Source organism: Acomys russatus, chromosome 24 (assembly GCF_903995435.1).
Source record: "Acomys russatus chromosome 24, mAcoRus1.1, whole genome shotgun sequence".
NCBI classification, from domain to species: Eukaryota; Metazoa; Chordata; class Mammalia; order Rodentia; family Muridae; genus Acomys; species Acomys russatus.
The window spans coordinates 53,665,981-53,689,730 of NC_067160.1; the positions used below are offsets into that span (position 1 = coordinate 53,665,981).

The window sequence follows — 23,750 nt, forward strand, 5'->3', positions numbered from 1 at the left end:
ACTGCTACTTTCTGTCTACCTTCTGTGTGCAGCTGAGTCCCCTTCTCTGAGCTGTCTGATGCTCACACTTTGGGCCTACTTACCCAGGACGCCTCATTTCCTGAGATCCACTTTTCTCTAAGTGTCTCTTTTTTCCTTACTGCTCTGGCTTCTGTTGGCCACCCGTCTGAGGTTTTTGGCTTCTGCCCCTCCTTCCTGCTCATTCTGTCTTTACAGTCATCACCCAGATAGGTCAACTGAGGGGTTGAGGATGCGTCTCAGTTGACTGAGTGCACGCATGGAGGCCTGCGCTCCATTCCCAGCACTATGCAAATGGGGTGTGGTGGCACACATCTGTAAACATGGAACTTGAGCCGGAGGCGAGCCTGGGCTATATGAGACTGTCTCAAAATAAACAAACAAAAGGTCCCCAGTTAGGGAAGAATGACTTGACTTGGGAGAGCTCTCGTGTCAGGCTGCCCCAGATGGTATGAAACACCTGGGGACTAATACACAGCAAGTTCACAGCGTGTGCCCTGGGGCAAGTCCAGCTGGCTGTGAGAAAGACTGTTGTCACAGGAGTCCCATCTGTGGGAAGGACACTAGAAGGAACTGTAAAGCACAGGCAGCTCCTGATGCAGGCTGGCCTCCCCTGCAGGCCCTGCCGCACGCAGCCCCAGCCCAGCAGGGACAGATGTAGAAGGCAGCAGGGAGATCCAGGACACAGGGCTGTTCTGGGACCTGACCTTCAAAATGCTTGACAGCCACAAAGAGGAGGAAAAGACTTTCTGGCAGGCTGATAGATGCCTCAGAAGTACCTCACAGTACCCAACAGCCAACTACATCGTCCTCATACACTTTTTAAATAAGTCACAGTGAGCCTGGCAGTGGTGGAGCACACTATTAATCCCAGTATTCAGGGTAGGAGTGGGGGGAGTGTTCGGGGGGGGGGGGTGGAGGGGCAGAGGCAGACAGATCTCTGAGTTTGAGGCCAGCTGGGTCTACAGAGGGCTAGTTTCAGGACAGCCAGGGCTGCACAGAGAAACCCTGTCCCAAATAAACAATCACTGTGGGAAGGTGTCTAGAAGGCTCTTTTGGAGGTCCTGAGTTCCCTGGGGTTTGGTTTAAACTGCTGCTGCTTCAGGACACCTTGGGTGGTGATTAATAAAGCTGCCCAGAGTGCGGGCCCGGGATCTTACCATGCAGCTCCAGTGTCTGTTACCTGATGCTGTTGTGAAGTTGCAGCTGATACGAAAAACAAGGAAGTGGAGTCTGGACTGTAAAGTGGAGGAGATGGAATTCAGCACTGTACAGTGAGCAGTCACCAGCTAAAGTGGGGGACAGTTCAGCACTGTGTACAGTGAACAGTCACCAGCTAACGTGGGGGACAGCTTATTAGGTAAAGGCATTTGCCACCAAGACTGACAACCTAAGTTTAGCCTCCGGAACACACGCGTGGTAGATGGAGAGAGCCAACTCCTCAATGCTGTTCCTTTAGCGCCATATAAACTTTGAGGTACGTCCACGCACATCTGCCCATTCACACCCCTCCCAAGATAAATAATAAATAAAATATGTTAAAGGAGAAGAAAACCAGAAGAGATGATTCTGTAGCTAGCATATCATGAAAAACAAACAAAAAGAACAAAAAGCCAGAAGGCAACTCAGTAAAGTGGCTGGATACAAAATAAATATACAAAACCCAACCATAACCACTTTGTTTGTTTTGTTTTTTGATACAGAGTCTCTGTCTTAGCCTTGGCTGTCCTGAACTCACTTTGTAGACCTGGCTGGCCTTGAACTCACAGCAATCTTCCTGCCTCTGCTTCCTGAGTGCTGGGGTTAAAGGTGTGCGCTGCCACGCCAGGTGTACCATAACCACTTTTAAGTTGGGAAATTAAAAATGTTGCTCAGAATAGTGGCAGAACCTGGGTGGTGTCACACACCTTTAAAGCGGGCCTCAAACTCACAGAAATCGGCTTGCTTCTGCCTCCTGCATGGTGGGATTAAAGGCACAAACCACCATAGTGAGCAAAAATGGAAAAAAAAAAAAAAGGCTAGGCAGTGGTGGTGCTAAAAAACCTCACAGAGATCCTTCTGTCTATGCTTCCTGAGTGCTGGGATTAAAGGTGTGCACCACCACACCAGGCTGTCTCTCCAGCTCTTTTAGTCAGGCGCTGGCTGTGAGCTGTCCTCCCAAGGTCCAACGACATTTCATGGCTTGTCTTCCTCAACACTTGTAGGCAGAAACCACTGTAAAGGCAGTTACTTCAAAGCCTGGTGCTTGAATCCTACCCTGGGAGTCCCTTTTCCCAGGGTAGAGTAGTGCAACTCTTGGGTATGCATGGCGCTTGCATATTCACTTTTATTTTTTCCTCGTGTGAACGTGTGTGTGTGTGTGTGTGTGTGTGTGTGTGTGTGTGTGTGTGTGCGTGTGTGCGTGTGTGTGTGTGTAGGCTAGAGGATGACTTGGAGGAGTCAGCTCTCTCCTGTCACGTGGGTTCCCAACGCCTACCAGAGCCCTAAGGACCCACCTTACCTGTCCCCTTCAGCTAGGTCACAACACAGCCTGCACACAGACTTGGCATCAGACGGGCTTTGTCTGTTTATTTTTCTTTCATATAAAAGTTTCGCGCTTGTAACGTCTGTAGGAAGATGCACTGTCAGACAGGTTAGTGGGGGTTTATGTTACAGCATCACACTGGGGGGCATGGGGCAGGTGTCTCGGTTCAAGGGTCAGCCAGATGTGGCCTTTTTATGCCCTCGCCTTGGCCAGGCCATACCTGCAGGAAGGGCTGGCCTCTGCTAGGAACCAAATTGTCCGTGCTGCTCAGTGTGCCTACAAAGACCGATCCTCATAGCTCTCCCAGCCCCCCACCCCCAAGAAACAGACACGTGGAAGCCAGGCTGCAGTGAGCACTGGGCTCAGCCACAGCCAGAGGCAGGTGACTGGGGAAGCCTGTTGGCTAATAAGTTAAACCCACACATCGCACCTCGAGGTCCCCACACCGACACTCCAGAGCTGCCCTGGCCCTGTGCTTAGCCTGCAGGAGGGCCTGGCAGCTGAGCCTTCCTTTCTGCCCGGCTCACGCTTGGGAACCAGTAGGTGCCAGACCACAGACACGCTCTGTCTGCTACAGCACCAGTAAGCGAGGCCCGATGTTGGCCTGTGCTACGAGAGGCTGCAGGGGCCTCTCAAGCGCTGAAAGGAGGGGCCCTGTGTGCACAGTGCTCCCTACTCCCACCCAGCAGCACTCAGAGCTGCTGAAGGACAGGAAGCAGGATGCAAAGACTGAAATGAAAGGACCTGAAAAAGAGGGACAAATCAGACTCACACGACGCGGCTCACGAGCCTGACTCCATACACACTCCTTAAAACAAGCCAGCGGCGGCTGCTGCCAGAGGGGCGCTGGCCAAGGGGCTGTCCATAGAGGTCCCCTCTCTATTTACAGCACAAATAAACAGGAGAGGGGGGAGAATAGCCCATAGTCCCTTTTTGATAAGAGCTGCTAAAAGACCCAGGAAGGGTTCAGAGTGACCGCCAGCGCTCTTGCTCTTTTCTTCTGCTGTGAAAACTGGGTGGAGGAAGCACAGGGATCCTGGTACCCACTTGACCACACACAGCTGGACTGGAGGCATGGGGCAGGGCCAGCAGCACCTCTGGATTCTGACCTGCACCCTGCCAACTAGCCTACAGTGGGGCCATGGCCAGGGAGAGCCCAGAACCGAACCCTGACTAGATTGTCAGCCTCAGCAGCAGTGGCTGGCTCTACACTGGGGAGGAAGCCTGCCTGGAGTCAGGAGGGTCCTGAGGCCCTGGCATCCCAGGCCTGTTCAGCCTTCTCAGGGACAACAGGCATTCCCAGGGAGCAACAAGGGCCCAGGACCTGCTGGCTGCCAGGGGTCAGGCGAAGTAGGAGGGAAGCCTATAGGCCTGAAAGGGACAGGAGATGGCATTTAAGGCACACAGCAAGCATGGAGGGGCTGCTTGCCTCTCCCTAGGTCACTAAAGATTCTCACTCTCTGACCCACTCAGAAGCACAGCCTTGGCCCCAGCTTAGCATGAACTCTCCCTTTTGCTTCCTCTTCCTGATCCGCAAGAGTGCCAGTGATGTGGGCTGGGGTTGGACCAGTGGTGGGGGCAACAGGATGGAAGGTGCTACTGGTGGTGCTGCCACGGCCCAGCAGGTGAGCCTTAGCGGGCCATGAATGGTAGGAAGGCCTGGAGCCAGTACTGTGAGCAGTGCCAGCTCCGTAGCTGTTGCCTGTCACCCCTCATGCTTCATGGGCCAGGCCCACATGCCTCATCCTCCACGTTTAAAAGGCGGGGAATGGACAGCAGAAGATTCCTGCCGTGGCCCTTTCCCACCATCTCTCCCCCGGCTCCAGGTGCCCTGGAGGGCAGCCCACCCAAGGGGCCGGGGGCCTCTACTCTTCTGTCACTTGAGAAGGCTAGGGCAGCTTTGGGAGGGTGAAGTCTACCATTTCCCTGGTCTGCTGCTCCCCAGCTGGAGAGGGACAGTAGGGAACAGGAGGGAGCCAGACCAGGGGCCACCAGTACACAAACCAGTCCTGAGGCCTGCTGGCCATCTCATGGTGAACCCTGGGGCTTCAGCCACAGGGAGGGAGGCAGGAAACCGGCCAGCAGGATCAGGTGCTGCCACACAGCCAAGCCATGGACAGGCTCTGAGGCTGGGACGGTCCAGGTCCTCCCCTGGCCGCTCGAGCGTTCTCACAGCCAGTCTGCTCCTAGGTCTTTTCTTCGCGGTCTGTCTTCCGCCTTGTTATGTTCCTGGGCTTGATCTTCAGAGAGAGTTCCCATAGGGCCTCCTCAGCCAGGTGGTCACTGAAGTCATTGAAGAAGTTTATGATGTCGTCATTTCTCCGGATTTCATAGTGCCTGGAGGGAGAGGGGCAGTCAGAGAGGCCAGAACCTATGGTGGGGTGCAACCCAGATCACTGTCCCCAATAGGGGACAGCACAGTGTGAGCAGCCCACTGCAAGCTCCAAGCCTCCAACATCACTCCAGCAGTGCCTCATGGGAAGCCTGGGCAGACTGCTCTGGGACATGGTACACTCAGGCCATCCTGAGTGGGCTGTGAGCCCAGGCTGCCCCTACTGTCCTAGACCCAGGTAGGCTACATTGTTAGCCTCCTGCTTCCTGACTTGTAATTGGAGGACAAGCTGGCCACAACCATAGGCCAGGCCCTGGCCATGGACCACACAAGGAGTTGACCCCTTATGTGGCTCTACCCATGCTGTCCTGATAAAATCCAGGGGGAGCAGGGACTAGACTCCACCGCACAGATGCAGGCTCCTGGCCCTCTGGCGTGCCCTTCCCTGCAGCGGGGCCAGGCTGGTCCCAGGCAGCACTTACACCTGCTGGAAGCATCGCATGCTGTCCAAGATGTTGAACTGTTGCCACCTCTTGGAGAAGTTCACTTTCCCGTCAATATAGTCTGGGTTTCCCAAGTGTACGAAGGTCAGGTCCTGCAGGATCAGACCTCTGAGGGGATGAAAACAGAAGGCAGTTACTGTATTGGGGGCAGACTCAAGAGGCAGCTGTTTTGCCATGAGTTGGCTTTGCCGCCAGAATAGGATGACAACTGTGGCCCATGACAAGCAGCTGCTGAACCCTGGAGCAAGCCTGAGCAGATCAGGAGGTCTTCCAACCCACATGAAACCTTGCCTTCTGCCCTCTGGGTGAGAGCCTCCTGTGGACCCTCAAGAATGAGCACTGAGCAGCCTGGAGACGGTAAATGCTGGCTATGGAGGACTGAGGCTGACCTGGCTGCAGAGTTAGACAGGGGTATGGTTGCTAGTGTAAAACTGAAGTGTCAAACAGATTAAAATAAAAACTGGAGCTGTAGAGATTGCTCCATGGTTAAGAGTTTACTGCCTGTGCAGGACCTGGGTTTGGTTCCCAGCTTCTAACCTCTGTGAGCTACTGTATACATGGTACACAACCCCCCCACCCCCACCACACACTTAAAATGCAAATTGAAAGATGGAAAGAACAAAAAACTCCACTAAAGCTGAGATGTCTGTATCATCAGGTGTGCTTTGGGAGGGGAGACAACTCACAGGTACGGGATACATGGGGGTTCCACCTCTGAGAGGGCGGCCCGGTAGGCTCGGAAGGAGGATGAGCTGTCAATCAATGTGCAGTACTCCGCCAGGCCCTGCAGGAGGGAAGTGGGTCAGTGATATGTGGTGATGCCAGGTGCCCATAGCATGCCAGACTCAGGCCCTGTGGATGCCCGTTAACGGTGTTAGCTGAGGCTCTGTGGCAGAGGGCCTCAGGCCTATTTGTGTGAAATGCCCTCGTGAGGTGTGAATACATGTCGTCAGAGACGCCCCATCTTGTGGGCTCACTGGGCCTTTCATCTAGCACTCATTTTGCTAAAGCCCAGAGCAGCCACTGTGGATGGACTCGGCAGGAAAAGCCAAGGCCCAGGCCACAGAGTTGATAACCCCCCCACACCCACCTGTGAAAGCCCTAGCACCCGCGGACTGGAGAGACCAGACACGGAAGCTGAAGTGGGTCTCACTGGAGTGAGTGGCCGGATGCGGATCCATGCTGGTCTCACTCAGGTCCACTCCGGCTGCCCAGACTTCCCAGCGCCTACCTCTGAGGTCTGCCTCTGCCACTCCAGTCTGCGGATGGGTGCTGAGTCCAGTGCTGAGAGGATGGCCAGGTAGGAGTTGAAGTTGTTTAGCTTGCGCAGGTGCTGCAAAGAGAGGCAGGGGTGAGGGGGGGGGGGCGGCGCAGGGCTGAGGAGGCGTGGGGAGAGCTCTGGGCACCTTCATGATCTTGATGAACTTGAGCAGCAGCCTCTCCCGGTCCTGGGCCTTCTCCTGCAGCATGATGATGGAGCGCACCCTGCGGGAAGGGCCAGGTCAGTGACACGCGGCCACCACCCTCCACAGGCTTGGTGGCCCTGGCCGGTGGAGCACGTGAGCTCCTGGAGCCTGAAGGCCAAGCATGACCCTGATCCCCGATCTCAGGGTGCTCACTGCACCCAGGGGTCCAGAATAGAGACCTTGGCTTCTGCGCGGAGCTTTGGGGATTGAAGCATCTTTCGGCAGAGAGAGAGGCGTCGTGGGGCCTGGATGCTGGCTCAGAAACCAGCTGCCAGATGAGCAGGAAACCACTGAGCCCTTCAATAGGGGATGGGAACTCAGAACCTAGCAAAAAGCCTCCCCTGTGCCCTGGTGGCCTCGTGGTGCCTCAGTCTCCTGTGGTTCCCAAGGGCCACTGCAGTGTTACTCAGGGAGAGGTGTCACTCTCTAGTCACCTCTCCAAAGGGTACAGCTGGGGCTTCCTGAAGCCAGTAACAGACTGTGGCCAGGAGGCTCAGCAGCTCCTGTCTGCCCTAGTCGGCAGCACACTCAGACTGCAATGGTGGTTACTGCTGAGGGGAGGGCACTTCCCATGAAGGGGGCGAAGCAAGGCCCCAAGAAGCAATAAGACCTTTCCCTGGGGCCATGGCAGGCATGTGGGGCAGGGCCTGGGGCATGCAGTAGAAGGTGGTGGCACCTGGTCACATGTTGAAAAGGCAAAATGACCCGGTGATATACACACATGGACAGCCTTCATTTTGCTTTAAAAATTCAGAGACAAGCTGAGTTGGTGGCCCAAGCCTTGAATCCCAGCACTCTCTGAGTTCTAGGCCAGTCTGGTCTACAGATCGAGTTCCAGGACAGTCAGGGCTATGTAGAGAGACCCCCCCCCAAAAAAAAGAATTCAGGGACAAATCAAAGCCTTAACTATCCATTCCTTTGCTAAGCAATCAGGCAATCAGGTGCGCTGTAGCCCTCGTGGCTTATGGGAACTGCAGGGTAGCAATGAGCAGCACACGGTGAAAGAATGTCTCCTCCTTGCAGACATTACTAATCAATTCTGGCACTCCTCTCAGAACTGCAGAATCTATGGTGCCACCCCAACCAGCTCTGCCTTCTGTCTGCTGCCCATACTTAAAGGCTAGTGTCCAGGGTTCTGGAAAGATCCGAGGACTGACCATTCAACCTCTCTGCCAAGGAGGCTTGGACTGCCCCACCCAGACCGCCTGAGCAAGTGCTGTGGCTCCTTCTCACCAGTAGGACATGTTGTTGAAGTGCTCAGTGAACTGGGTCAGGTTGGGGCTCTTCTCCTCATTCTGCTCTTTGGCCCAAAGCAACACTTCAGGGATCTGTTCGGAAACAACAGGTGGCACTGTGGCCTCTGGTGCTCCTGGTCTGAGGGCGGGGCTCTCCTTAGGGACAGCCAGCAGCAGCAGCTTCCAGGCAGAGAGCCGCCTCCCCTCGCAGGGCCACTCAGTACATACCTCTATCTTATAGAAAAGCTCAGCGTCCAGCAGTGTCAGCTGCTCTGCGATCTCATGGCTGTGAAAATCATGTAAGGTCCCTGGCCTGGAACACAGCGTGAGAGGCATGGTTGGGGGCAGTGCTGCAGGCCTTAGCTCCAGGGGCCCTTCGGGGCCACAGGGCTGCACTCAGGGTAACTGGCTTCCTTCCTCTCCCTCCCCTGCCTACCTACACCTACCACCCAACACCCCCCACCAGCCAGGCAGAGGGCTCTTAGGAAGTCAGGGTGGTACAGGCAGTAACATCAGTCCAGAGCTGACCACAGCCCAGAGAACATTCATCTCCTGTCTGTGCAGCTCCAGTGTTTTTCCGGCAGTACATGATGCCATGCTCCACAGGGATCGTGGAGGCCCAGCCATGGGAACCCAGGGTCTGTCCTCACCACAGGGCTGTGGGGAAAGGCAGCTGCTGGGCTCAGCTCTGACCTGCAGCGTGGGGCTGGCTGAGACAATGGCTCCTTACCTGGCTGCGACACCCCTGGCTGCCAGAGGCTGGTCGGAGTGGGCACACCTGAGCAGCTTCTTCTGGTCCACTTTGTCCAGAATGTTCTTCCGAAGTACCCTGGCCAGGCTGAGCTCCCCGCTGCACACTAGGCGGAAGACTAGCTCCATGAGCAGCTTCAGGATCTCCTCCGTCAGCTCCACCAGGCTAAGGACCAAGGGCACTTGGTGAACGGCAGGCCAGGGCCCCAGCTGGGGACGCACTTGCAGCCTCCACAGCTCTGGGTGTGGCCTTTCTGCAACAGGTCCCTGCGAATTCACTCAACATACTGCCACTTTCTGCCTTGAGGAAGCCCCTGGTCTAAGCCCACAGTGATGAGATGTCAGGCAGGAGCCTATAGCGACCCTCATCTCCCCTGAGCTCCTCCATTCCTGACCTTCACACCATATAGGCACCACACAAGAGCAAGAAGGCACTGGAGGGCACACCCGGTGTGGAAATGGCAGGAATCATGGCTGTGGTGAGTCTGGGAGACGCAGCCTCCATTCGGCCCCACTATGTGCTGAGTGTATCTTACTGAGAACTGAGACAGCACAGGAAGAACAGTCCCAGCTACAGCAGGGGCTCACCCTACAACAACTCCAGCACTAACACCCGTCCCACCCCGTCTGTCACGCTCAGAGCTGGGGAGAAGGGATGAAACAGCGGCACCAGGGGGCAGCACTCTGTGCTGGGGTGCACACGCCCACAGTGGGTGGATTCAGGTGAGGGGGCCTGCAGCACCCCCATGGCTTGCTAGCGGCCTACTTCATGCACATGGGTTTGAGCATTTGCCAAGCGCTCCTGGGACTGCGGGGCAAGGCACTTACTTACCAGAGTTCATCCACCACTCGCACCAGCACAAAGAATGTGTTCTTGCTGACTCGCTTCTTGAACGTGTCAGCAAAGGGAGAGAACTTCTCGTATGTGAAGTGTGGGTTAAGGTCCATAAGGTAGGGGTTGTATGGCACGCTAACTTTGAGCCTCTCCCCCGCCCCTCCCTGCTCCCGCTCTCCCCCCCCCACCCCCGCCAGCCATGATGGTGCTGGGAACCCTGTGAGTGAAGGCTTAGCTTATGGACGCAAAGGCTTGGGCTATGTGCATTGGGAATATTGGGAATGTATAGAGCCAGAATCCGGCCCAGGCTGCTGGCTGCAGAAGCTGTTCCTGAGTGCTACATTGGAAGGTCTGTAGGATCATCGCTGGCACCATCCAGGCCGTCTGTGTGGTGAACTGAGTGCTGACACACTGAGAGTCATGGTGGTGGACCTCAGGGGCAGTGAGCAGGTCCCTGTCCAGACATCCGTAAGACCCAGGGCCCAGAGAGTGAACAGGCCCCGAAGGCGTCCTCTGCATTCTATGGGCTTCTACCTGGAGATCATTTCCACATTCGCGAGGCCACAACGGCGTGGATGCTCCTGAGAGCTCGCGCCTTGGAAAGGCAGGCTGGCGCTTCCTTCTGGAGGCAGCAGACTCTGCGGCGTCCCCAGTCTCATGATAGCCTGACGCATGACTGCTGAAGCCCGGGTCTACTTTCCTGCTGTTGCTCTGTCCCCATCAACTCTTCACACTCCTCCCTGTGCCCAATGATTCTGCGCTTTGGCACTCAAGGGGAACCATCCCCAGAGGGGTCTACCTGGCCCCCAGCAAAGTGTGGCCCCACGTCTTGAGGAGGAAATGCCTCCATGAACTTGCCAGCTGAGGCTAAAGGGGGAAGGGCTGAGAAAAAGGGCGGCAGTAGAGGTTGGAGGTGGGAATATGCAGGCCAGCCACTCGGTCTTGGTTTCAATGGTGCCATTGGAAACGGTGTAACAAAAATAAAAATGGTCTTACAGCCCAGTGGGATCCCACATGCAAATACACGTCGGGTTTGACATGTTCATGGCAGATGTATTTGACAGTCTTCGTTAGGCCAGGTTGAGCAGGTGCTTAGAGTCCACAGACGGGAAATGACCACACATGTCCTGACAGACCCAGGAGGTTAGTCAGTAGAAGCCTGGGCAGAGGAGCACACAAGAAGGTGGAGAGCTGCCCCTGTGACAGCGGCTGTCCAGCAGATGGCAGTCACAGACTATGTGGCTGGGAAGTAGCCTAGTAGCGTGGTTCCCAGGCAGGCCCAGTACAAAGAAAGGAGAAGAGTAGGCTCTTCAAAGACCACAGGGTCTCGGCCACTAACACAGGGAGTGACAACCCCCGAGGATGGTGGAGGAGCTGTTTGCTACATGCCCAGGGCAGGCAGTAGGCGCCAGGTCTGCGTTGAAGTCATTGACACACTCTCTCCCCTCCCCTCTCCTCCTTCTCCTTTTCCTCCTCGGTTTTGCAAGACAAGATTTCTCTGTGCTGGAACTCTGTCCTGGAACTCACCTTGTAGACCAGACTGGCCTCCAACTTACAGATCTGCCTGCCTCTGCCTCCCAAGTGGAGCCAAAGGTATGTGCTACCACACCTGGCTGAGTTTTCCTCTCTAAGTCCACTGGTCTCCATCAACTGGACATCCAGGACTCAGTGTGAGAACCTGCAGGAAGCCCTTGGCAGGGCCACCTGCCTCCTTCCCTCCTCAACCTTTCTCAGGCTTTTCCTGAATTACCCAGCGGTCTCGCCCACCCCCAACAGTGCAACATGTCCCCCATGTCATTTCCCATTTTCCTCAACCATATTGTGAGAGTGAGGCCAGGACATGGCTGGCTGGGGTGTGAACTGGAGCCCCACTGCAAAGGTGAAAGCGCTACCCCAGGTCTTGAGGGGGCAGTGCCTTCATGAACAGGCTGGTGGCCTGGTCCTAACCCAGGAAGGGCTGGTGGGACTATGCAAGTCAGTTACTTCAACATGCCCAGCCTCGGTTTCCTCAGTGATATAATTAGAAACGGTATGAAAGAAATCAAACCAGTCTCCCAGGCTGGGAAGGATATCGATACTGCAGCTTCTTGATGAGCTCCTCCGGGCTGATGAAGGTCCTGTAGGTCGTCAGGAAGGCTTCACAGTACAGCACCAGATCTGCAGGGACACAAAGGGCCATTTAGGTAGGGCCCAGGGTGTGGGCTGTGGCTTGCAGCATGGGTCCGGCCTGTGTCCTGCATCCTTCATCTCACAGGCACTGGCTACTTGATGGGCTGCCTGGGAACTGCACCGTGGGAGGGCCTGAGGCCCAGTGAGGGAAACAAACTTCATTTACTCAGTGAGCCCTGTGCGGGGGTAAAGGGCAGATGCTACCCTAAGGCTAATGGCTCAATGGCCCCTCACTGCTATGGGAAAAGATAGTGCAAACTTGCCTGCAGGTCCTCGTAGTCAAACCAGTGGCAGTACTTTCAGAGGACAGAGTCTAGTAATTAAAAACTTTGGGGAAATTCCATTCTAAGTCCTAAGGGGAGGCTGGAGTGGCTGTGTGCTAGAAGGCTTGCTGCCCACAAAGGGCAAGGGCAGCTGCGAGGCCCAACACCCCAAGTAGCTGGAGGCCTTAGGCTGGTAGCACCCACCCCTTCCTAAGGGAAAGGGTATTGCCAACCGAGGACTCCTGCTTCTCCAAGGTCCCTAGAGCCCCGTTGACTGCTGTGACTTATGATGTCATGTGAGACAGAGTGGGCTAGCTCAGGGATGGCTGTGCTCAGCACAGTGGACCTGAGAAAGCTTACCATATGGCTGGGTGCATACCAGTCCTATCTGCGCTTTACTTTCTGGGCACAGAGCAGCCTCCCTGCCCTTCTCTCACACCTTCCCTTTTTCTGGGGTGCAGGCGTTTCAAGGCTGTGCATGGCACTTTATGCCATTACACGGTGGCCAGGAGTGTCTGCTTGCTCTTGCCCTGGGGCTGCACAGGGCCTGGTTCCTGCACTGTGTTCAGCCTCATAGTTGTTCTCTAAGTAACCAACTCACTTTATGCTGGGATTTTCTAGAACGAGTGCCAGGCAAGAAATCAGAGATGGGGGCTGGAGAGATGGTTCAGAGGTTAAGAGCACTGGCTGCTCTTCCAAAGGTCCTGAGTTCAGTCTCAGCAAGCACATGGTGGCTCACAACCATCTATAATGAGATCTGATGCCCTCTTATAGTGTACATGCAGGCAAAACACTGTGTATATATGATAAATATTAAAAAAAAAAAAAAAAGAAAAGAAAAGAAAAAGAAATCAGAGATGGGGCCAAAACATACATCTGTTTCTGGAAGAATGCATACAGTGGAACCAGTGGCATCTTGCAGGGTGTGTGCAAGTGTGCTGCTGAGCACCAGGCCCTTATTACACAGGCTGGAAGTTAAAGAAATTCATGTGTGAGACAGAGAGTAGGCTAGACTTGCTTGGTGTGGTGGCACACACCTGTAATCCCAATACATGGGAGACAGAGGCAGGTGGATCTCTGGTCTACAGAGTGAGTTACAGGACAATCAAGGATACACAGAGAAACCTTGTCTCAGGGAAAAAAAAAAAAAAAAGAGGAGGGAAGACTGAAAGATGGCTGTGCTGTGCCATGCTGGACACAGGCCAGGCCTGCTGGCACTAGAACTCTTAGCATGAGCTGGCTGCGGACTCTGGGCTACGGTACCGCCTGGCTTCTGGGTGGAAGCCTGAGCCACTCTAGTGCTCACATGGCATCCTGCTTAAGGTCCTTTTGTCTCCAGTGGCCTTCAGAGGACTAGAAGCTTAGGCCAGGTGACAGGTCTAGCACACAGGTCCCAAGGAAGAGCCAGGATCTGAGCTTAGGCCCAACAGCGTACCCAACCTGCCCCTGTCCCACTTGTCACAGTGCCACCTGAGAGAGGCGCTGTGTAATGACAAGTGTGCCCTCCTTCCTGCTTACCTAATGGGCCTAGCCTTGTTGTCACAACTGAGTCCCAGACATATGAGCCACGAAGCCTCCCAGGCTTCATGTATCACGGGTGCAGAAAGCCACCTGCCTGAAGAACTCTGCCCTCTGCCATGGCACCTTGTCCACTGTGGTGTGGCTCATGGCCTCTGTTTCAGGTAAGATTCCCAGGTAAAACCACTTGTGGTTCTGCAGGGACCCAAAATACTACAAGTCTCCTTTCAGCAGTCCTAGTGGGTAGACCAGAAGGCTTTTGGGCTCCCTGTCAGACTGCCCTTGGGCCAGGCCACAGCTGGCGGCGGCTGGCAGCGCAGGAGAGTTAGCCTTACATGACCAGGCCATAAGTCTGCTCACATCCTAGCTTCTGGATAAAATGAGGTGAAAATGGCTACTTTGTCAGGATGTCCTGAGGTGCCAATGAACTATCCCTGGGCCTTTACCACCCCCCCACAACAGGTCAGGAAACCAAGGCCCTAGAGGAAAGGTCTGTCCCGTAGCTGTGAAACTGTGGTGGGCTTCGGACTGAGTCTCCTACACTGCCCTCCTATCCTGGTGGGAAAAAATGAGTGAAGAATTGCTGGGGAGCAAAACAGCGGCTGAAGTGAGGGTGACCTTGGATGTCCTTCTCCCTTTTCAGTGTCTGCCAGGCAGACAGTTTTGGTACTGCTCTCTTAGTTCAGAAGTGTCCAGAACCACTTTGTGTATTTACTTTGGGTCTGGGTAATTTAAAACAAAGACACACCCACACCCAGGAACGCACACACATTAGAGCTTTAAGTCTGGAGTGACCTCTCCCATAGTTTAATCAACTTTTCAGTCATTTTTTCCTTTTCTCTTTTCTTCCTCCCGGTGCTGGAGCCTGGCTCCAGGGCGTCATTCATGGCTGGGCAAGTGTTTATCACTGGGCCATAACCCCAGCTCCTTTTGCTGTTGCTTTGCAATGTGGTCTCTCCATACAGCCCTGGAACCTCACAGATCACCTGCCTCCCGACTCCTGAGATTAAAGGCGTGGATGAGCATGCTCTGTCCCCTTTACATCCTTTAAAAACATGTGGAAGGAACACACACGCTGCCTCAAGAAAGAAAAGAAAGAAGAGCAAGAACAAGAAAGTGACTACGGAAGAAGTAGGCCCAGCAGCCTGCCAGGGCGGGGCAGAGACTAGCACTTCCTCTGAGGCCAGGCTCCTGGGAGGTCCCTCTACTAGCAGGGCCTTCATAACCCAGGCTTCCAGGTAGGGATGGCCCTGCTGCTCAGCCCTCTCACATGATCAGAAGGCAGAGGGGATGGCAAGGTTGGGGCAGCTCTTGGACAACAAAGTTTGTTCCTAGGAACTAATTAGTCACCTACATGAACTAAGTGCATTGGAGAAAAGATGGACTTAAGTACAAGGAAAGGTAGAAGAGGCTGCTCGTTCACGTGCTATTGTAAAAGGTTTTTTTTCTTTCTTCCTCCTGAGTGCTGGAATTATAGGTGTGTGCCACTGTAACTGCTGTTGCTTTAACACCACTGTTAAACATGTCGCTATCCAGTGGGCCACTAGGTACCAAGGACTGTGCTCTCCCTCAGGATGCCCATAGGGCCAAGGGTATCATCACCTTGCCCCAAGAAAGATGCCCAGGCACAGCTTTGGCAGGATCAGGGTCTCCCGAGGTGGCCTCTCCCTCCTCTCACTGGGTACCATCAAGCCCAAAGTCCAACCCAGTCACGGTGTTTGCCATGAGAGAGAACAGTACAGTGGGGTCATGTGATGCTTTGGTGGGGCACAAAGTCAGCACAGTGGGAGCTGCCATACCTTTTCTGTCTGTCTCAGTAGCATGGACCAGTAAGATGTCTCCTGAACCTCCACGAACATCTGGCCCATCATCACCCTGGAGTAAAAAGAGCATTAGGCAAGGCTGCGGGGACAAACTCACCATGCTTCAGGGACCCCGAGTCCCTTCTGCTCTCAGCTCAGCAGCAGCAGGCAGCACTATGTACAAGAGACAGCCTTTGTGGCCCCCCTGCTGCTACAGACTTTGTAGACACGGGTACTGGTCAGAACTCTTACACGCGGAAGCTGTCCAGATGCTGTGAACACCCAGGGTACATCACCTGCCCGAGGCCATGTGGTGTCGGGGCACTATGGCTTCAACCCCACCTCTACCTCCTGGCTCAGGCTGAAAGGCAAGACTCCTGAGGAAAGAGGCAGTCCCTCAGCCTGGGAGACAGGAGGATGGTGGCCAAGCCTGCTTCTGCTCCCCACCTGCAGCAAGCTGCCTTTGGGCTTAGGCCCTTTCAAGGTGGAAGCAGGATTCGTGAGTGTGGGCACACCCCACAAGTTCCTCTGGGAAGAACTTCGCTACAAGACTGCTTGTGACATGGGATGCTTACACAGCAACCAAAGCCAGCCGGCCAGTGGGAGACCAACTCTATTCCCATAGGCAAAAAGCTTTAATCTTGTCTAGAACAGGGCTGTAGGTGGGGCTGGAGATGGAATCACCAAGGTCCTATGTGTGCATCCCCAAGACTGCCATTTCCATGTGGACTCCAGAGTTCTGAGTATTCTGGGACTCACACCTGGGACAAGGCTGGCGATGGTCATGATCTGATTTTCCAGAAGGAATTTAGCTTTTCTTTCTGCAGAGGCTCTGTCTGATACCTGAAGTGCTGATGTCTTCCTGGGCTGGTAGGAAGCCACTCAGGCTGTACCTGTCCTATGTTTGTATGTTACAACCATCAAACCAGTGCCCAGATGCACAGCTGCCCAGGGGCGAAGATGTCCCATTAAATACTAAGTTCCTACAACCAGACAGAAGCGGCAAGGCTCAGGCCCAGCTTCTTCCTCTTTCATGACATGTCTCGGTGCTGTTCTTATCAACAGGGCTCCTCAAACAAGGCACAGCTCAGCTGTCTAGGCCTCAGTTTTCTTTTTTTTGGTTTTTCGAGACAGGCTTTCTCTGTGTAGCCCTGGCTGTCCTAGAACTCGCTCTGTAGATCAGGCTGGCCTTGAACTTACACGGATCTGCTTGCCTCTGCCTCCAAGTGCTGAGATTAAAGATATGTGTCACCACTGGCCAGCTTAGGCACCAGTTTTCTTTCTTTCTTTCTTTCTTTCTTTCTTTCTTTCTTTCTTTTCTTTCTCTTTCTTTCTTTCTTTCTTTCTTTCTTTCTTTCTTTCTTTCTTTCTTTCTTTTTTGGTTTTGCGAGACAGGGTTTCTTTGTGTAGTAGCCTTGGCTGTCCTGGAACTCACTTTGTAGACCAGGCTGGCTTCGAACTCACAGCAATCCACCTGCCTCTGCCTCCCGAGTGCTAGGATTAGAGGCATATGCAACCACCCCCTGGCTAGCACCAGTTTTCTTAATAGACAGAGACCAGGAAGGGGAGGGGCTGTGTTATCAGCAGCATATACATGGCTCACACTGCTGAGGGCTTCCCATGCAGGCTACATTGAGTACTGCTGGGTGCTTTTCTTACTGCCCTCAGAAGTATCTGCATGAGGCTCAGAGGGGCTCTGCACGAGCCAAGGTCACTTTGGGGAAATCGCAAGAAAGGGACAGCACGAGCTTTCCCTCAGAACCCTGGTTTCCCACTGGAGCACCCAAGGCCACATTTTTCTATTCCCGCTTCCTTCTTGCTTGGTGGTTATGAGATCCAGGTCTGGGGAACCCTTACCTCTTGCTTGAGTGTCAGCCTGGCCATAATTTCATTGTGGTCAATGAGGGACAGTTCATCTACTTCTTCTTCTGACTGGGCCGACTCCAGGGCATCCAGTGACTTTGGGGACCTGTGGGGAGAAGTTGTTGGTCCCTGGAGGCCTGCAGGCTGAGGCAGTGCAGGTTGATGGGTGATCTTATTGTCAACCTAAGGAGACCGAGCAGCGTCGGGCCTCTGTGTGTGTCTGCTTAGCTTAGGTGAGGTGGGCAGACCCACTCACTGTGGGTGGTGCTATGCCCTACGCTGAGGCCCTGGACTGTCTAAAAGGGGGAGAGTGGGCTGAGTGCCAGCATCCATTATCTCTGCTTCCTGACTGGATGAAGTGGCCAATGGCCCAAGATCCTGCTGCTGTGACTGTAGGCCAAAATAACTCTTTCTCTCTTAGGTTACGGTTAACATGGTAACAAGGACATCTGTCTAAATTTGGCCAGGGTGACAACTAGACTCCTGGGTCTGCTTGGGGACACTTCTATTCTTGGGACCTGGGCGAAAGACCTAGGCTGCTGAGTGAAAATGGTCCCAAGCTCTCTGTAGTGGTTCCAGCCATTCCTTGGCCAGCCCCATCACACACACACACAGGACAGTACTTGCAGGGAACTAAAGCTACATGGTCCTCCATGCCACCCCTAAGCTTCTCCCAGGCCCGAACTCTACAGACCTTCTGCTTAGCAGTAAGAAAAAGCTGTGACCCAGCAGATGCAGCCCTATATTGTCAAGCGCTCAATCTAAGAGATGGCTTCTTCTTCTTCTTTTTTTTTTTGCGGGGGTGGGGTGGGGAATGGGGGATGGGAGGGGGAGAGGTGTTCGAGACTGGGTTTATCTGTGTAGCCTTGGCTGTCCTGGAACTCACTCTGTAGACCAGGCTGGCTTTAAACTCTGCTGCCTCTGCCTCCCAAGTGTTAGGATTAAAGTGTGTGCCACCATGTCCGGCCTTAAGAGATGGCTTTTAAAATAGGCAGCAACTGCACTGAAACAAGAGGGAAGGCCCTTGTTCTGGACAGACAGACTTAAAGCATGGAACATCTGGCCAAAGGAAGAGGATTCCCAGGCCAGATCCAGTGAGATACTGGCCAGCCATTAGGTTGTCACAGGGCAACACACAGACACAAAGACACACAGACACACAGACACACACACACACACACACACACACACACACACACACCACTAATTATATGTTAATTTATCTTGCATGGGTGCTCATGCATACATGCTACAGTGCAGTGCATGTGTGCTGGGCAGAGGAAAATGTGCGAGAGTCAGTTTCTCCTTCCAGTACTGGGTCCCTAGGACCCACCTTGGCAGGAGCACCTTTATCCACTGTGCCTCTTGCCTTAGGGTACATTTGCTCTGTAGCTGAGCTGCAGGAATCTGTGCCATCAGTAAGAACGAGATGGGCCTGGGGAGAGCCATGCTTGCTGGCACCTTAGGCTAGCCAGTGGTGTGGCCTTTACGCAAGGCAGACAACATCCCAGGAGTTCTTTCTGACCGCCAGTGTGCTCATCTTTCTGACCATTCCACTGTCAGAAGTCTGCTGAGCTCTGAGAGGAGCTCTTGGGAAAGTCGTCCCTTAGGAGGCGGGTAACCTGAACATCTCCACTCTGAACATGACACCAGATTCCAGTGGAGCAAGTGATGGAGCCCACAGGCTGCTTTTGCTTAGCACACACACGCCTTTCTGGCCAAGTGATATAGTAACACTTAGGGACAACCGGCCTGGGGGAAGTTATCAGACAGACTTAACGGCAATGAGAATCCAAGTGGCCAAGATGCAGGTGGCTTCACCCAGAGGCCTGTCCGAACAGCTTGCAGATCTTTGCCTTTTTAAAACAAAACAAAGCACCTTAGCGCTTGTGCCAGGCCTGCCCCTGACAAGCAGGAAGTGTGCTAAGATTATGAGGCCTCAGGTGACCAGTTCTCAACTTAAAAGGAGAAGCCTGACTAGCTGGTCTCTCCCTCCCATGGGAAGGTGACACCAACACTAAGCAGTAGGGGATGCTCACTGGCAGCTCCTCACACTACACTAAGTGGTCCAGGGATCTGCAAGTGTGACCACCATGGGGAAGGGTAGGGACAAGGTGTGTAAAGGCACTGCAAATCTTTGGGTCATAAAACCAAAATATGATGTAAGACCCTCCTGGGGGAGGGGCTGTGGCTGCACTTATCTAACACATAGGTCAGGCCCAGGGGAAGGGATGGGCGAGGGTCTTGCTTTCCAGACGAACCTTTTCTGTCACGGGTGTGACAGTGACATTGGGTCACTATTTCCACTTGTCAGGAGTGGTATGATGGTTACTTTTGGGCTGAGGGTCACAACACCTGCAACCTTTCAAAATATATGTATTTATGACTAGAAACAACCACAGTGACAAACTGTGGGTAGGAAGGTCTTTTACACTTCCTATGTGACCTCAAGTTAGAAGAAACCAAAATCAAGGAAGGTGGGGCTGGATCTGAGACAAAAAAGGAGGCCCAGAGTGAGTATGGGAAGCAGACAGCATAGGGGTGATCAGGAAGGCACACTGGGTGCTGTAAAGGCCATTGAGGGCAGGTTACTAGTGACCTTCTTGTTTGGGGCCTGGATATTTCCTGTTCACTTCCTACCTCTCCCCATTTTCTCTGCTGTCTTTCCCGGATGCACTGCTGACCGAGGGATCTCTGGGATGTCCGTCCTTCCCAGATGGTAGTTCCTGAAAAGAGAAGAAATAGTGGAGTTTGGACAGGCGGCCCATGCTGGGGCGATCTGTCTTCTCAGCACTATGGAGCAGCTGGAGGTGCGAACAAGTTAATGATGAATGGGGTTAATTATGAGGAACACAAGCCCTCGGGAGACCAACACCTGCCTTTGCAGAGACTGGAGGTGCCATTCCTTCTAACATCTGTCACCCACCAGCTTGGGTCCAGACACTATCCCACTTCCTGGGTGTTCCTCTCTGAGTGCAGGGTGCTGGACTGAGTGCTCTGCACCCTGCTATTCCTTCACTCTCATCAAGAAGCGACCACCACCATCCCTCCACTCCACACAGAAACTGACTGCATGGAAGCCAAACAACAGACAGTAGACTTGAACCCTTTAGAGGCTGTCTGCCTCCAAAGCGTATATCCTTAACCACTGTACCCAAACTTCCCTGACTTTCTACAGTCTCTAGGGTCATGACCCTTAACCAGTGACAATTTCAAGGAGTCCAGCTGCTCAAACACACAAATGTGAACTGTTCTGGCAAACTTGCTGCCCCCACACCCACTGATAATACAACTATACAATGTTCCTGGGCTGTCATGGAGGTACTGGTGAAGAATGGCCTTGTCAACGCAGGGACTGTCACCAGGAACATACCACGGTGGGGCTGGCACTGCAGGGGGCCCACATGCGGCCTGGGCACCAACTCCCTAAAGTACACTCAGAGATGGAAGATGCTGGTGACACAGGTTACCAGTGGGTGGGGATACTAGTTCAGCTCTCACAAACAGGACCAAATCCCACCAAAGGGAGAGCTTATGTTGTGCTGGTGTGTGTGTGTGTGTGTGTGTGTGTGTGTGTGTGTGTGTGTGTGTGCGCGCGCGCGCGCGCGCGCGCACGGCACCTTTGCATAGACATCTAAGAACCCTAGGGAATCATGGCATGGCTGCTCCTATGGGATGGCCATGCTGTTCAGGCTGGGCTTGCCCAGTGCAGTAGGGTGACCCTGGTAGATCACTGTTCCTTGAAGACCTGACCTCATCCCCTAGAAGAACTTGTCTGTCTCTGGGGGACAGTGACCTCTAAAACTTCTTAATTTGCCCCTGTTTTGCTGAAGCCAAACTTGGAAAGCCACCTGCACCTGCTCAACAGAAGCTTTGCACCCCGAGGCCACAAGCTGGGTAGCAGCATGATCAGGCATGGACCTCGAGGAGTCTGCTCACAGGAGGGCCTAGTGTGGATATCCAGCAGGGCTCCCATCACTTGCCCTGCTTCCTTGGGAGTAGCTGAGGGCTGTGGGGCATGCTGGGAGGATCTGGAGGCCAGGAGTAAAAGCATCTCTTGGAAGAGCGGCACTAGAAAGATGAATGGGAGGAGATTCCAGGGAGCTGGGGCTAGGGCCAGGTTCTGAGAAGTGCCATGCCCACTGAAGCAAAAGCAGGGCAGACCTCTACCTGGAAGCCATATTCTCTCCCATAGGATGGGCTGGCTTCCAACAGGCTAATGGGGGGGGGGTTCAGCCAACAGAAGCAGCTACCAGGAAAGCGATAGTTAAGGGGGGCAGTGCTGGCCCATGCACAAGGCCACCCACCGAGGTTACTTACTCCTCGAGAGGGCGCCAGCTCCTTGTTGGTCTGGCCAGAAGAGTACAGATTGACATATTCACCGCCACCAGCTTCCTCACTGGTGGCATTTTCACTCTAGGGAGACAGGGTAAGAGGAAAGACAATGGGCCAGGCCCTATGGTCAGCTCCACAGCTTAGAGAGAACAGCTGCAGGGCAGGCCTGAGCACCACCTCAGCTATCCCTGGGAAGTGTTTCCCCAGTTCTGAGGGCAAAGCTGCTCTCACCATCTCCTGTCCCTGGGTTAGCTAGGTCCCAGTCTCCTGCTGGGTCTTTTCCAAAGTGTTTAGAGCCATTCTGGAAACTCCCAGAAAGCTGCTTCATTTGTAGCCTAGAGGGGTCCCCAGGGTAGGGGGCAAGAAGCAACATACTTGACAACTCAAGATACTGGGAAATGTCTCGACCTGTCAGACGCTCCATCTGTGCCCTTCGCTCTGTAAAGCAGTTCCCCCGTGTTCTGATGATGCACAGGGGCCCTTGCATGGGCTCTACAGGCAACCTTACCTCTGTCTCTTCCATTCCATGAGAGTGCACAGACACACAGTGTTTTCTATTTTATCCTTGTGGCAACTTACTGTTCTAAATGGTCACTAGCGCAATTCCCAGCATGGTGGGAATTCTATATAAAAGATTTGGAATCAGGTGGACCACTATTACATTTGAGGCCCCCATAGCAGCCCACTCAGTTGTGCTTCGAGTGGGCTCACACCAGCAGCAGACTGGGCCGCAGGAGGGAGGACAAGGCCCTCTGTGAGCAGCATCATCATCTTCTAAAACCCTGCAGGCCAAGGCTGCAGATGCGCCCAGATGTGTGTGTGCTGAGTTCTCACCGAGTCAGTGAAAGAGGTTTCGGAAGGAAGACGGATAGGGTTCCCATGAAAGCTGTTGTCCTGAGGAGACGAGAGAGGCCCGTCCACGGTGCTGGGAGGCGGACTGCTTACGGTGGGCACCGCTAAGTCCGAGCTCTGGGACGCGTGGACAGGTGGGAAATGTGGAGAGGAAGAGGAGGTAGGCGGAAGGAAAGGTTGGACGGAGGCTTGGTGGTGAGGCATGAAGTCCTGGGAGTAAGACCTAAACACAGATTTGTACTGCAGAACCCAGGCAGAAAACACACAAACAACAAGAATGTGGGAAGGAGAGAACAGACAAGAGAAAAGGTGGTTAGGTTAAGCTGTGGCTCAGCGCTGATGATCTGTCTTATCTTCCTGGGGGAGGGGTTACTGGGCATACCAGACACCTCCTTACAGACTCCCACGTCTACACTGCTTCCAGAAAGGGAGCTTGAGGCTGGAAACGGAGCAGCAGCATATGACCACAGGATGTGCACAGTGAGTTTCTGATGTCCAAGGACAGGACACCCCCCCTCTCCATGCTGATGACATGTGCCTCTGAGGCGGAGATGGAATGTCTACTACCCGGCTCTCAGGGCCCTCAGGGCTGAACTCAAGCCACAGGCCCTTATTCATTTGGAATCCTACCCCTTAAAAGACAAACATGCCACCTTGTAAATGCTGAATGCACCCCAGGCCATTTTAGAAAAGAGCAGGAGCCTCAGAGATGACTGGAGGAGCTGCAGGGACTACGGGCTCCTCTGAGCTCCCTCCCTCCCTGCTGCTCTTTGTAGTTTTAACAAACGCAATGATTGTACAACCCTTTTGATGTCACCTCAGAGCCACAGGCAAGACTCCTCCAACTTCTCACTTGACAGAGAAGTCAGATGGCAGATTTAGAGGTGTCCCTAAGTCTTCACAGCTTCTGAGGCCCAAGGAGCATGCTCCAGGTCCCCAAGCTGAGGTGTATTGTCACTGTGCCTGTGAGATGCTTGCCAACACGGCCCTAACCACCCCGTGCCCTGGGAGACCAGTGTGAGGACCAGTGTGAGGAGGGGACACCTGCATCCTGTTGGCCTCATGTGCCCATCATAGGTGCCAACTGAAACATGCACATGGCTCACTCAAGGGCTCGGCACAGTTTCTGTGGTGCAGGATTTTCAGAACCCATGAAAATAAGAAAAAAGAAGAAGAGATGAAGCTGTCAGCTGATTGGAGATGTGCTCCCAACAAGGATTCTGTGCTGAGCACCTGGTCTCCAGCTGGAGCTGTGCTAGGATGCTGTGGAACTAGCTGGCAGAGG

At 53.9% G+C, this 23,750-nt stretch overlaps 1 protein-coding gene across 5 annotated transcripts in view; it reads right to left on the bottom strand.

Moving 5' to 3' along the window:
• Positions 1 to 3,803: 3,803 nt before the first annotated feature.
• The window catches only part of Rapgef1 (Rap guanine nucleotide exchange factor 1), a 119,814-nt gene continuing 99,867 nt past the window's right edge, over positions 3,804 to 23,750 (bottom strand). For 2 of the 5 annotated variants that reach the window (XM_051166139.1, XM_051166138.1), the window contains 15 exons: positions 22,448 to 22,705; positions 21,599 to 21,694; positions 19,919 to 20,004; positions 17,273 to 17,384; positions 15,413 to 15,488; positions 11,736 to 11,820; positions 9,661 to 9,753; positions 8,809 to 8,994; positions 8,307 to 8,391; positions 8,077 to 8,171; positions 6,784 to 6,862; positions 6,609 to 6,710; positions 6,064 to 6,161; positions 5,357 to 5,485; positions 3,804 to 4,879 (listed from right to left, as the gene is read on the bottom strand). In XM_051166139.1, the coding sequence (XP_051022096.1) occupies positions 4,729 to 4,879; positions 5,357 to 5,485; positions 6,064 to 6,161; positions 6,609 to 6,710; positions 6,784 to 6,862; positions 8,077 to 8,171; positions 8,307 to 8,391; positions 8,809 to 8,994; positions 9,661 to 9,753; positions 11,736 to 11,820; positions 15,413 to 15,488; positions 17,273 to 17,384; positions 19,919 to 20,004; positions 21,599 to 21,694; positions 22,448 to 22,705 (1,731 nt within the window). In that variant the 3' untranslated portion in view covers positions 3,804 to 4,728. The remainder of the gene's footprint in view (positions 4,880 to 5,356; positions 5,486 to 6,063; positions 6,162 to 6,608; positions 6,711 to 6,783; positions 6,863 to 8,076; positions 8,172 to 8,306; positions 8,392 to 8,808; positions 8,995 to 9,660; positions 9,754 to 11,735; positions 11,821 to 15,412; positions 15,489 to 17,272; positions 17,385 to 19,918; positions 20,005 to 21,598; positions 21,695 to 22,447; positions 22,706 to 23,750) is intronic. The other 3 variants (XM_051166142.1, XM_051166141.1, XM_051166140.1) reach the window with 2 other exon arrangements.